General features: G+C 36.7%; 1 protein-coding gene across 1 annotated transcript in view; it reads right to left on the bottom strand.

Annotated features, from left to right (window-relative positions):
- Positions 1 to 14,547, bottom strand: part of VWDE (von Willebrand factor D and EGF domains) — a 200,146-nt gene that overhangs the window by 84,116 nt on the left and 101,483 nt on the right. The window contains exons 19-21 of the mRNA XM_087925528.1: positions 12,409 to 12,546; positions 8,860 to 9,012; positions 7,065 to 7,229 (exon numbers count right to left, since the gene is read on the bottom strand). Coding sequence (XP_087781654.1) covers positions 7,065 to 7,229; positions 8,860 to 9,012; positions 12,409 to 12,546 — 456 coding nt within the window. The remainder of the gene's footprint in view (positions 1 to 7,064; positions 7,230 to 8,859; positions 9,013 to 12,408; positions 12,547 to 14,547) is intronic.

Here is a 14,547-nt window from a genome sequence, read left to right as displayed (position 1 = left end):
TCTTCCTCTCTCTTTCCTTCTCTCAGGCTCACCCCATTGACTTCGTGCACTGCTCTGTTCAGATTTGCTTGGGCAGGTGGCTCCGGAGCAAGGGGCTCTATGCCACTCAAAGCCACTTTGGCTTTGCTCTCCTTTCCCAACTCTGCATTTGGGGCAAGGCCCCACCACCCCAAACATGGTGGCAGTGAGATGTTTGAAAAGGAGATCAAAGCCACTCTGGCTTTGCTCTCCTTTGCCAACGCTGCGTTTGAGGCGAGGCCCCGCAGGATCACCCCATTGAGCTCCTTGCACCAGAGTGTGCAAGTCAATAGGGTGATCCTGCAGAGCCTTGCCTCGAACACGGTGGTGGTGGGGGTTTTTAGTCACCCCTGAATTGTGCCCTGCTGCTCACTTCCAGCGCCCCCCTGCCACCTCTTAGAGCTCCCTGCCGGCCCCCTTACCTCTCAGCAGCCCCCTAAGGCATCCCACGCCCCCTAGGGGGTGATATCGCCCACTTTGGGAACCACCGCTTTATGTTATTGCTCTAAAGAAAACATATAACTCTTAATTAATGATACATAATGTGATCTCATAAAGCTTATACAGGTAGCCCTCAACTTACAACAGATCATTTAGTGACTGTTCAAAGTTACAACAGCACCGAAAAAAGTGACTTATAACCGTTTCTCACAGTTATGACCTTTGCAGCCTACTTACTATACGTAATCAAAATGCAGATGCTGGACAACTGATTCATATTTATGATGGTTGCAGTATCCTATGATTATGTGATCACCTTTTGTGACCTTCTGACAAGCAAAGTCAATGGGGGAGCCAGATTCACTTAAGAACTGTGTTACTAACTTATCAATTGCAGCGATTCATTTAACAACTGAGGCAAGAAAGGTCGTAAGATGGGGCAAAACTCATTTAACAAATGTCTCACTTAACAACATAAATTTTGGGTTCAATTGTGGTCATATGTCAAGGACTACCTGTGTGCTAGCCAATTTTTTTTTTTACACATTATCTTACTATTAACCAACAAAGTTATTAGGAAATGGATATAATATGCTGCAGATGTTACAACTGAATGTAAATATTATTCAAAGTCTGTAAAATTGGCTTTTTCTTCATTATTTTATAGTTTAGAAATCACAGGTCTTGTGTTGCTGAGCTACCTTGCTGGTTAATATATCACCTGGATCTGAAAAGCATAATGAATTCTATATTGATGGACTGTATGAATCAGCTAGGTTGAAAATAATTTATCTTTTCCATTATCTAAAATATTATTCCCATCTTATCTACCTTTGGGTTTTATATCTGGGTCACTGAAGACTCTGTAGAAAACCTCTCTAGCTTTTTTTTCCCTTTCTTTTTATTAAGTATCTGGATTTTAGTAGCTGTTGCCTACGTGGAAGCAACTTAATTTTAAGTGGGTTAAATTAAATGTAACCTGAAAGTGATGATGACTCCTGGCAATTTTTGCAAAATTATTTGCTAACTAATACTGGATTTGGAATTTTGCATTTTAGACATAAAAAGTACTTTTTCTATAACCACCACCACCCTCCCTCCATCCCTTCCTTCCTCTTCCACCCTTCCTTTCTTTCTTTCTTTCTTTCTTTCTTTCTTTCTTTCTTTCTTTCTTTCTTTCTTTCTTTCTTTCTTTCTTTCTTTCTTTCTTTCTTTCTTTCTTTCTTTCCTTCCTTCCTTCCTTCCTTCCTTCCTTCCTTCCTTCCTTCCTTCCTTCCTTCCTTCCTTCTTCCTTCCTTCCTTCCTTCCTTCCTTCCTTCCTTCTTCCTTTTGCTTCTCTCTCTCTCTCTCTCTCTTTTTATTTTTTTATTTTCTTTCTCTTAAGTATGTGACAAAGCAGTCAGATTCTTCTGATTTTAAAAGATAGCAAAACAATTTTGTTTAGATTTATTCTAGTTTCAGAGAGGAGAAATCCCAAAAAGTAGATGCATTTTCTCTTTGTGTTTGTGCTCTTTTCTTATAAAGTTCAAATTTGGAATTGCACATATAAGCCAAATGCTATTTTTCTCTTGACATGATTCCCCCCCTCCCCAAAATGACCTATGATAAATTTGGAATCACATAAAGAAATGAGGACGACTCTTTCACAATTACTGATACAAAGAATGTAGTAATTAACTATCTTTGCTGTAAATAGTGTGATTTAGAATTAAAACAAACAGCTCCTCTCTTTTTTACTAAAAAAAAAGGAGGAAAATATCTCAATACACCCAATCTATAGCTTTATTGCTGTTTGCATACCTAACAATATTGTTGCCTCAAGCAATAGTTTTTTAGATCATTCTCTGGAATTATTTGTGTGTTAAAAGCTGAAACCGAATATAATTCTTGTTCACAGCAGCATCCCATAATCAGGTAGCACTGGGAATATAGGTTCACACAACAACTGCTAGTTAATATCTATTTGTTACTGTAATTTTGTGCCTCCACCTTGCTGCTAGTCATCTTTTCATCTGTTTCCATTCATCTTTCCCAGTATCATAGACTTCTCCAGAGACCTGGGTCTTTGCATAATGTGTCTAAAATAGGATAATTTGAACCTGGTCATTTGTGCTTTGAGTAAGAACTCTAGATTGATTTGTCCTGCGCTGCCTCATTTTGGCAGCGGGGAGAGAGGAGAAATGTTCCTGGGAGGGATGAGCAAAGAATGCGGGTAGTATATGCCAAGAGTTAATCTCTCATCCCAGACTAATTTTCTGGCAGCAGTGCAAATGGGACAGGTGACAGTTTGGCTCTTACTAAACCCAGACAAGTCATATATTTGGAGCCCTGCAATACCTAGCATCCATCACGGGATGGAATCTACAGCACGATAACTATTTGATCTGCTCTGACTTCTGAAGATTCCAGATGAGCCACTGGTAGCTAGAATGCATTTATAGCACTCCAGAGACATCAGGCACCATGTGTCTTCTAGGCCTGAGCTTCTGATCAAGAATGCTGGATGCTAATTCTAGATTTCACTGAAGAAACTACACTAAGGAAATGTCCCAAAGGTTCTTTTTCCAAAAGGCAACTGGGCTTCATTGGTTTTTTTCTTTGAAAATATTTCACTTCTCATCCAAGAAGCTTCTTCAGTTCTGTTCCCATATATTCAAAGGGTATTCATCCCAGATTGTATAGCTAAAAGTCTGCAGAGATCCTTAGTCATCCAATCCTTCCATTCCCCATTATTCTGTCAGAGCTGAAGAAGCTCCTTGGATGAGAAACAAAATGTCTTCAAGGAAAAGGAAAAAAAAAAACAAGAAAGTCCAGTTGCCTTCTGAAAAAGCATCTTTGGGACAACTATGACCTGGATTACTGAGAATCTCTACATACTTTTAGGTATACAATTTGGGATGAACACCCTTTGAATAGTGTTCAAAGGGAGTAGGAATGGATTTCCAGAGAAAAAATGGCAGACTATAGGAACCAGGAGCACTACTCAGGTGTCCCTGTGGACACAGATGTGCTTCAATGACCCTCTAAAAGAATGCAAATGATCAGCTGTCTGCAAAACTTTAAATCCTTCCATTCCCCACTATCCTATCAGAGCTGAAGAAGCTCTTTGGATGAGAAGCGAAACGTCTTCAAGAAAAAAAACAAGAAAGTCCAGTTGCCTCCTGAAAAAGCACCTTTGGAAGAAACATCTGAAGAAAACCACCAAGCTCAGAGAGTATCAAGGACTGGAGATGGGATTCAAATTTTTTTACTACTGGTTCTGTGGGTGTGGCTTGGTGGGCGTGGCAGGGGAAGGATACTGTATAAAATCTCTAGTCAAAGGTGGTATTTGCCAGTTCTCTGAACTACTCGAAATTTCCACTACCAGTTCTCCAGAACTTGTCAGAACCTGCTGAATACCACCTCTGCCAAGGACCCTATAGATGATACTAACTCTGTTTCCAGTCTGGCTTCAGACCCAGTTTATATTTGGAAACATCCCTGGTTGATCTTTTTTCTGATTTGTATGAAGAACTACATAAGAAAGAATATGTTCTTGTTGGTACACTGATTTATGAGTAGCATTTGATAACCTCAAATATGGCATTATTTATGACTACTTGTGATTTGGGGATACTAAATTACAGTGATTCAAATTGTCCCTTCAAATCAATTTGACAAAGATGTTTGATGCCTTGGCTTTTTGTTTATTGCACCTTGTGAGCATTTGTTTTACTCTCTATTTTTATCTATATAAAAATATCAGGGATTAAGGATGCATTCTCATTAATTTTCATATGTAGCATGGAAAACTACTGTATTTCTCTTTTACTTCCATGACCAAACCCCCCCCTTGTTTGGATTTTGAAACACTGCTTGAAAGTATTAACAGAGATATAAACCAGGTAAGAATAAAGGAGACATAGGCATCTGGTACAAATCACAATGACACCACAATGTGCATTCCTCCTGAGATGAACTGGGATGCTCTATCAATTTGTAGAATGCATTTTATAATTGATGTTAAATATTATAAGTGGTTCTGAATGGCATATAAGCACTAGAAGGAAGATATAAATATTTATATAATACATAAATCTGCATTTGCCCCCCTGTCATGGAGAAAGAAGAAATGCAAATTGTAGTTTCAAATGATTGTATTTATGTCTGCTAGTGACATTTTTCTGTCAGTTGCAGCTTTACCCCATATAGTATATGATAACAAGAAGAATGACTTCATGGATTTTTTTTCCTGCTTAAACAGATAAATGTTTCTATTTGTAGGGGGGAAATCATACATTATACGAGGAGTGTCCATCCAAATGATTTGTTTTACTGGCTGTATGTATGAGTCATAATCTTATCTCTGAGGGGGAAAAATCCCTCAGAAACACTGACAGAATCACTGAGCCTCAGGTTTTTTTTTTTTTTTGAAGGCCTAACTTTCCATTTTGTCAAGAATTTAATTAATATGGCAAAATGACATTAATCTTGATGCACACCGAAGCAGCAGGAGTGAGTGTTGCCTTTCCAAAATAATTAAACTGTATAGCAAGAAATGAAAGAAGGGAATCTAACCTGAGTAATTATATAAATCCTTCCCCTGAATTTTCAGTAAATAAATTAAGGGCTCTTTGATGAAGTTGTTTGAGGCATAACTTGACAGGAAAGGTGACTAAATTCTCTCTATCCTTCAGGAACTGGGAAGAAGGATTTTTTTTAAAAAAGCTGGAGAAACAAAATAGTTTGGCTCTGTTTTTCAGCTCACTCATTTTGATTCCTCCAGTCTACGATTATACGAAGACTTCTCTTCAGCATTCTATTTATCATCCACATTCAAAGATTAGTAAAAGATGTGATGTTTGGAAACTCCTAAAGGCAGACTTTATGCAACATACTACTGAGAGGTCGAGTGCTTTAATTACAAGTTGCTCCTTGCCATTTGTTTCTTCAGTTATGGAAGGGTGACATTGGTATAGTTATAGCCTGAAGAAGTATAAACGAGCAGCTAAGGAAAGTTGACAATGGCAAAGGCAGTCAGTTTTTTCCTTGACTTTAAAGAAATGAGTTACTTCATATTTGCAATCCTGCATGGAGTATTTCTGTGCAGGTGTCAATTTGAAACGCTTTAGGAAAAGTTAGCTGAAAGTGTATTGTCTTCTGGCATTCTGCCTGTTTTGAAAATGATTTGGAGGAACAGCTTTAGAACTTGCATTGGCCCTGCACTTCTTTGCAATTCATTAAAGCAGACCTTTTCCCAAAGATTTCTGCATAAGCTTAAACAAGATCTAGTTATTTAACTCTTTATATTTAATGCAACTCCTAAAGCAGCCACATATTTCTTCAGACTTCAGAAAATTAATAAAAAGATGAAGTGCTTTAGAAAAGACAGATATTTTTTTTTTGCCTAAGATTGGAAGCACTTTAAGTTCATTCTTAAAGCATGTGTTGTGCTATGATTTTCATCCTGTGGGTTTATAATCCAGAAATAAGAATACAAAGACATTATTACGAGGATGTGAAATACTGTTCGAGGATGTGAAATACTGTAAAGATCCATCAAATGCCAACAGTTTCATCTAGATTCTACACAGGGGGGTCAAACTGGCAGCCCACAAGCCAGATGAGTCATGTGCAGGCCATGCCCACTCCAGCTATGTGAATGGGAAAAACATCCCAAAACGTCACGTGATGACAACCTGACTTGGCAGGTTTGACACCTGTGATCTAGAAGGACTAGATTGAATATCCTTAGGCAGGAGTAGCGCATCTGTAGCATTTCAGATATTGCTGAACCACTTTACCCATGGTCACTGAGAATTTAGTAACATTTGAAAGCCAGTTGTTTCTCTGAATTTGTTACAGAAGGATAGATTTCAATTGAATAGTAGGAGAAACATTTTGATAGTAAATAAAAATTCAATAATTGAATTAAGATAGGAACTTGTGTATTTGCAGATGCTCTTGCTTTCTAATTCCTGCATCAAGTGAGAAGTTGGTCGCAATGAAGTTTTCCCTTCAATTCTACAACTCCTTTTCTTCAGTTCCAGACAGTATTCCTTGAACAAAATATAACTTTTTTCAAACCCCAAGTTGTCTCAACACTGATGTAGCAGTTTTTGAACTCTTCTAATTTGGAACCTACTGTATATACTGTATAAAACAACAGTCACAGAGCTTAAAACAGAAAATCAATTGTCTTTGCTAATTTAAATGCGATAATTGATTCTGAACTGTGAGTTCCAGTTTTGATGGAAAATGTAAGTAATAATTTGCTTAAACAACACTTACCCCATCCTGGTAGAATATTTTGCTCCCCAAAATCCATATGATTCCCCCCCCCCCACTATTTTTTCAAAGAACAACAAAGATCTGGTTTCTGGAGGTATGAATTATTTTAATCCTCATATGTAGTTTTGTCAATCCTTGTGCTTCTACTATCATTATTATTCTAGACATAGGTAGGTAGTACTGGGCTATAAACAAAATCGTTGATGAAGTATGAATAATTTCTGATATTTTTCCTGATATAATGAAATTATTATGTTGTTGCATTAACGTATGCTGATAAATCAGTTATCTAGTTCAATTCTGCAGCTCTGATACCCCAAATGAAAGGAAGGTACCTGGTCTAGATGCTTTTTTGCAGATTCGTCCATTCCCATATAGACCTATTGGACATCGGCCACAGAAGTATCCAGTCTTTGGAGGTTTGCGGTCAACACACAGCACTCCAGGAAAACAAGGTCTATTAGCACAGTTAGTAAGAGATGGTAGGACTCCTGCATGACCTGAAGGAATATCCAAGACCATTGCTAATTTAAAAATAAATCAGGGAGCAAATATCAGCACTGGCTAAGGCTTCCTGATCCTTTTATTCTTTCAAAACATAATTAATGCTATAGGCCCCCAAATTGTGTGCCAAGTATAAGAAAACCCTAAAGGCACCGCATATCAGCCAGCTGTTTCTCATTAAGGCAAGATTTATTAGCCCTCTAATTATATGTTGTAAAGTTTAGAATTCAAACTTGTGTGGCATTTATCAGGGGTGAAATTGACTTTACTTCACTGCTAGGAACACCTAGGTGGAGAAGTTTCATTAGGGGGCAAACTACACATTTCTCTGCAGGATTATATAATGAATTCCCAGAGGCTTCCTCTCCTTTGTGAGGCATCTACTGGAAGGACTGTTTTGCAACAGAGAAGAGTAGAGGAAGTCATGCTAACTCAACCCCTTCTTGCCTGATATTTTCTCCTTTAAACTCACTCAGTCTGCTTACAAATGTGTAAGCTGCACATTTGCTTACAATATGGCTGTGGAATCACCCAGAAGGCAAAGATATTGCAAAAAAGAGCATGCAATGCATTAACCCGTAATATGATTTGTTTACCTTTTACTTTATATGTTGTTTTAACCCTGACTTTATAATGTATAAATAAGGGATATGGCTTAGTGTCATGCAAAACTATCCAAATATGATTTATTAATTAAATCAAAGTTAATCAAACCATGACCTGGTAATTGTGTGAATCCAACTAGTGATTCAAAGGGAAAAGATGGTCATGATAAAATGATATTTATTTTCTCTCTTTTCCTATTTCAGTGACTAATTTACAAAAAAGAAGAATTCATTGCGGCTTTATTATATGCAGATAATTATTCGGTTCATACACTGTGTTCAATTATGAATACGCCCACAACTGACTGGATTCATATATCATCTTCAACCATAAAATAGCTTACAAATGGAATTATTTGGCTCATACAATAAAAGAGCAAGTAAGTTGCACATTTGCTTAGTGCAATGTGCCAGCGTAAGATGTTCATGGTCTGACATGCAGCTGTTTTCAGACAACTTTCTGAGAAGCAAGAATGGGAAGTAAGAAGTAAGAATGGGAAAATGATGTTTTGCTTGAAGGTTTTCTAAAGATTTCATAGTCAGAAACTAGATGACTTTTTTTAAATCTAGAAGAGTGCTATTTATGACCCCTAAGAAAGGCATGACTTATGACTCCAAACCAAAGGCTAAGACAAAAAACCCAAGCCACTGACAATAGGAGTCTAGTGCAATTTCCTAATCAAGTTCTATTCTGAATATTTATATTTCTTTAGTTAGTAGATGTAATCAATCTGACAAGATGGGAACATGCCAAGTGGAGCTAAGCCAGACAGGAATCTGCTCATTGCATAGCATCAACACTGTATCTTCTCAAAGAACTTTTTAAGAACCATGCCCACAACTGATTGCCTTCCAGTTGTCTGCTCTATCTATTGTACAAACTTTTTAAAAAAGTTATCTTTGTGCTGTGTTCTCTCTGTTTAGGTTGATATGCAGTGATTGCTTAGGAAAATAGTTTCACATAAGAGCTGACAGCTTGGAGCAGAACCCTTTGACACCCATCTAATTAGACTATACTTACCATGGACCTTGCTGGTATTAACATACTTAATTGCTGACAAAGTCCTTGCTTCTTGGCCTTTCTCAAGTTGTTTACTTTTGCTTGTTTTCCATTCACCTTTGATACTATGATGATTAGTAATGAAAGCTTCTATTCTGTCAGCAAAGTCTTCAGCTGCAATGATAGAGAGTGGAGGTGAAAAAAGGCACGACATTTGTTTTTGCTGTGATTATTGATGGAGGTGAATGCTAACATCATATCACATCCTCCAGGTTATTTATCCCCCCCCAAGACAAGTGTGGAATCAGAGAGATTGAATGAGTTAGCATCTGGGATTTCATTAGAACAGGATCTCATTTAATATAGCGGAGGATCCAGAAGTAGAGGCAGACAATTCAAATGGCTTACAGAATAGTGGCAGGTGTACAGCTGGAGCAATGAGTAACACATTTGCTTGACCAAATCTAAAAGAAAATCATGCTGGCTTAACTCCATCTGCCTACCCATGGATGATTGCCAAACTATACCACACCAACTCCAGGCAGCAGCTGGCTCAAGAAGAGTACTTTGGATACCGTTGCTTGAAGTGCTCAAATAAGTAAATCAACTAAATTGTCCATCAGGGGCCATTTAAAATATTAATTTCCTCCAGTAAGTTACAGAATGAATGTTCTACTTGGAGCCATGTTTCAAAGCAATTAGCTACTGGCTAGCTTTATTGGAAAGGTATGTGTGAATATATTAAGTCAAATTGAAGAAACAGTCAGTCATGGTGGTGCTCTGTACTTGAGTTAGTAACAGTTTTCAAAAACCTGGAAAATTATAGAAAGAGGAGGAAGAGGGGATTCACTGTATGTAGTTTACATAATATATCTTACATAAGCAAAAGAATTTCAATAGTCCCCCCTCCCCTTCTGGCACAATGTGATTGTTATTTCTTCAGTAAATCATACAAGTTGTTACACAATGTTATGAGTTGAAGAGCAGTTTTTAGATTAATCCCATCCACAGGAAAATTCAGATTAGAATGAAGTACTAATCATGACAGAAAAACCACTACAATCTGAAGAACAAAGAAATGTAATTCTGATGCCACTGTGTTAAATCAAATCAAATTCTTGGGTGGGAAATACTGATTTCATGGCCCAATACCTATTTTCTAGCAACAGAACACAACTCCACAGTCTCTTCTAATATCATGCTTTGGAACCGTTAACTACTGAAGTGTATATATTTCAGTGTTGTGTTGTATTCATATTCTGCAGTCTTTGACTGATGAAAAGTTGTTTATCTTTACTTAAGACTGCTGCCACTGAGTATAGGGGTATGTTAATCTTTGGAACACATTTGAAATTTTGAGACTTTGTGGTAGATGCAGAGTTGTCATGGGAATTTGTAATGAACAACATGGCTACTATTCATGGACATAGTCAATCACTAAAGGCGGGTTAGTCTTTCAGATGCTGTCTAGAATCTCGATGGGGCTTTGGTAAAGACTTCTCAAGACATATTAGTAAATAAATATGATGCTACTGGTATTTTGCTTTGCAGTTTGGCTACTTTCTTTTAATATATTTCATTTTAAAAAGAATATCTTCAAAAATCAGATGAGACAGGTCTGGTGGACAGTAAGTCCTGAGCTCATCCATTCTAAATTGCCTGTCTCTGACTTAAGAAAGAAGGACAATATGGTCTTTTTAGGTTCCTAGTGCAAAAATGACAGTATAACATTGGATATGTTAGATAGAGCATAGAAGTAGATTGGGAACTTTTCTACTTTTCCCATAGCTTCATGATTTTCTAGCTTGCTATATAGTACATAGTATAACCTGGTTTGCATAAAGGGAGGAACCATTGTTTAAATCAAAATGAGGTGATTGGTCGATTAGTTGGTTAAGAGTAAGAGGATCTTTTCCCAACTTTAAGCCAGGCATATAGAGGCATCATATTTCAGAGCAATAATTTTTTTCAGAGCAAATGTCACTGAACATTTGCTATGAAAAAAGAATTTTGCAAACAATAACCACTTTCATTACTTCTGTAAGATAATTTAAATGAGTGGTGTACAACTGCTGTATCAGATGAAGCATTTTAAAATCCTGAAAGTGAAATCCTGAGACAGCCACATTTCAGTTAAGGACAGAATTTTACTTAGGTATTAATTGAATCTTCCTTTCTCCAGTCACGCTTTCTCCAGTCACGCTTAACACAAAAACACCAAAAACGCTTCAAGGTAGCCACAAATGTTCTGAAACAAGACAAAGACTAGAAAATAGTTTCTATAAGATAAAACTGTAAGCCAAGGGAAGACTGTATCAATATTGCAACAGACTGTTTATGTTTTCTAGCATTTTTCAGCTCTAAGCCATTGGTTTTGTCTCGACACATAACCTGTTGTTTGTATAATGAACAAAAAAAGAGGAGGAGGAGGAGGAGGAGGAGGAGGAGGAGGAGGAAGATTGTTCTTGGATAGTTCATTTAATTGTTTTCCACACTGAAGGTTAATACTCAGGTATACATGAACAGAAAAACCAGGGAGGCAGTTACATCCTCAGGAGCATTCATAAATTATATCATGCATAATGAAGTAAACAATAAACAATTTATTGAACTTCCTCTGTAACACTCTGGGCACTTTTTTCCTTGAGGATGGGGTTAATCTAAAAAGTGCTGTTCATCTCATAAAGTTGTTTAACACTTTTTATTGATTTACTGAAGAAATAATAAACTTGTATTTAAGGGAAGAAGCAACAATTAAAAACAAGGATAATGTAAAGCAATAACGTTTAAAGTTTGGAAAGACTCTAGAGGAAAATTTAGACAATGTATTCAGAAATATATTTTCATAAAAGAGGGAAGGATAATATTAAAGCATCATTACCAAAGTTTAAGTTAACCACTAAATAATATTGGACTACATCAATGTTCTACTAACGGACTTCTACATAGAGACTAGGTCTTAGCCCTTCTGTCTTCTCTGTGTTTTGGTAAGTTCCCATCTTAGGATCAGGCTGACCAGAGGAGAATGTTAGATAAATATTAGATCCAGTAAATTGCTACTTATTTGGCATGTCTACATTTTCTCATGCCCCTGAGTGAAGGCATTAAATGTTCTTTGTAGGCATAATAATATTGCATAAAAGTGGATAGTATTACTTGATATAGAATACAGCATAATGAAAATTATTTTTTAGATAACTTATCAGGACAGCAGCATTATAGTTTTCATGCTATGATTGACCCCTTATTTCTGCATATCCTGTGCAAATAAGACTAATGAACACACATACACATTCACATCAATATGCTTTGATTAATGCCAGTCCATCATTTATCTTATTTTCAATTCAGTTCAAATTATATCATAATTTTTCTTATTCAGCAAATTTTCATTGACAAAACCCTCCCTTTCTTTTTCTAGGTACGTTTGAATGTATCAGAGATAAACCACATAAATATTTGAACAAAGATACTAATATTATACTATTTTGGCTCATAAAATTTATTTTTGGGCTGAGGCTGTTACAATTATTTCCTTAATTACTGTAACTTCAGTAACAAAATACTCACACTTGCAATTTCTACCATCACCTTTCATCCCAATAGGGCAGTTGCCACATTCAAAAGACCCCATGGTATTTGTGCAAGAGACATCAGGAAAACAAGCATTTGTTTCACATTCATTTATATCCTCTTGACAAGTATACCCTGTGGCAAAAAATAAAACTTAGATTAATAAATAGAAATATGTTGCTACTGCTGTTTAATCCTTTGCTTAAATCTTCGTGCACATTAGGCAGGCTTCCCAGGAGTAGAGTTGGTGAAGATGTTGGTCATTTGTCATTGAAAGCCCCCCAACAGACTCATCTGATGTTGCAGTTGTCTAGTTCCACTAGTGTACTGCTTCCCCAAATGTAAAACTGAATGTTAGCCACTCAAATAAAACTAATATAGTCTTAAAACCTTGTTTCATTATCACCCCTCCAGGTATAAGACATTTGTGCTGAAAATGCTAGTGGGAATTATGTAATTGTGGGCTACAAATTAGTCCTCAAGTTTTAATAGCAGTTTGATTGAAAGAAAGAAAGAAATCCATGATGGGAGTTGTACAAAACGATGTATGAATTACAGATCCAACACTTATAAGAAAGACAGAAAGCACTTTGTTTCTTTCTTTGTTAAAAAAGATAGCTGCCCATTCTCACCAGAAGTGACTTAGGGTAGCATATAACAAATAAAGTAAAACTACAATCTAAAAAAAATAATTATAAAAACAATAATTATAAAAATATAATTAGTAAAAATTAAAGAATAATTAAAAAGTGAAACTATTATCTTAGGAAACAGTTATGTGAAACTATTTTCCTAAAGCAGTCACTGCATATCAACCTAAACAGAGAGAATTTGAACACAGAATATAAATAACTTTTAAAGAAAATTTCTACTATAGAATTTAGACTGAGGTATTTTATGTCTGAAGGCAGTGAAAAGTATAGCAACCACATATTAGATATAATAAGGAACCCACCTTAAAATATTGCTGGTTCTCTGTGACCCCTCCACTCAAGATAGATGATATAACCAGGTCTCGAGGCTCTTCCTAAACATTAACAGGGATGGAACTAGCTTAACTTGGAGAGTGGGGGAGAGAATAAGGCAAGCACCATGACAGGGAAGGTCCCTGGAAGATTTTACCCCCATGTAGAATGCTTTACCGCAGGGGTCCCCAACCTGATCCATAGACCAGCACTGGGCCACGACATACCAGAAACTGAGCCATGCAAATAAGTGAGGCCCTGACCACAGGATGAAGGCAGCACATGAAACCACACCCACTCCAGCCTGCAGAAAAACCATGAAACCATTGTCCATGGAACCAGCTGTTGGTGCCCAAAAGGTTGGGGGCCACTGCTTTATGTTAGTTCAAGCTGGAGGTGACTAGGGCCAAGGAGATTTTATAACAAAAGTGCTTTTCTAAAAAAAAAAAAAGACCACTTGGATTTCACTTGATTTAGCAATGTATTTTGCTCTAAGGCAAAATACAAAAAATCCCAATACGTCAAGTGATGCTACTGTGACAATGGGAATTTGACTCTAAGGTCTTCTTCAGACTGCCAGGTTGTCCCATCAACAATGTGAATTAGCCAAGGGATGTTTTGGGATGGTAGAGTTGGTAGGAATGATGGTAGGACAATATTACTCTGCATTCATATCTCACATTGATTACTTTGCAGAGGCAGGAATGTTTACTCAAATGACCAATTAGTTACCACAGTCTTTAATATCTTTTAAAACCACTTTCACTGATAGTTCTACATTAGTGTGGTAGATAGAATAGTTGCTTGGTATAGAGAATATTTCTAGTTTCAGTCAAGGTGTGTGTGTGTGTGTGTGTGTGTGTGTGTGTGTGTATGCTTTCCTTAACACAATATACTTAATTTATTAAGTGAAAAAATCCAGCAATGTACTATTTCAGAATTACTTTGTCAGTAATCTGTGCTTTAAAAAAAATATTTATATTTTTTAAACAGTGAAGTTAAAAAAAGAAACTGACTTCACCAAAATATTTTTTTTGTGATTATAGAGATAGTCCTCAACTTACAAGCATTCATTTCCCAATAGTTCGAAGTTACAATGGGATGCATGACTAGTCCTCACACTTGTGTAAAAAAAAAAAAAAGGACTGGTTACTTATGACCATTACAATAT

This window comes from Pseudonaja textilis, chromosome 1 (genome assembly GCF_049901715.1).
Source record: "Pseudonaja textilis isolate UNSWEBS1 chromosome 1, rPseTex1.2, whole genome shotgun sequence".
Classification (NCBI taxonomy): Eukaryota; Metazoa; Chordata; class Lepidosauria; order Squamata; family Elapidae; genus Pseudonaja; species Pseudonaja textilis.
This window is presented reverse-complemented; position numbering and strand designations above follow the sequence as displayed.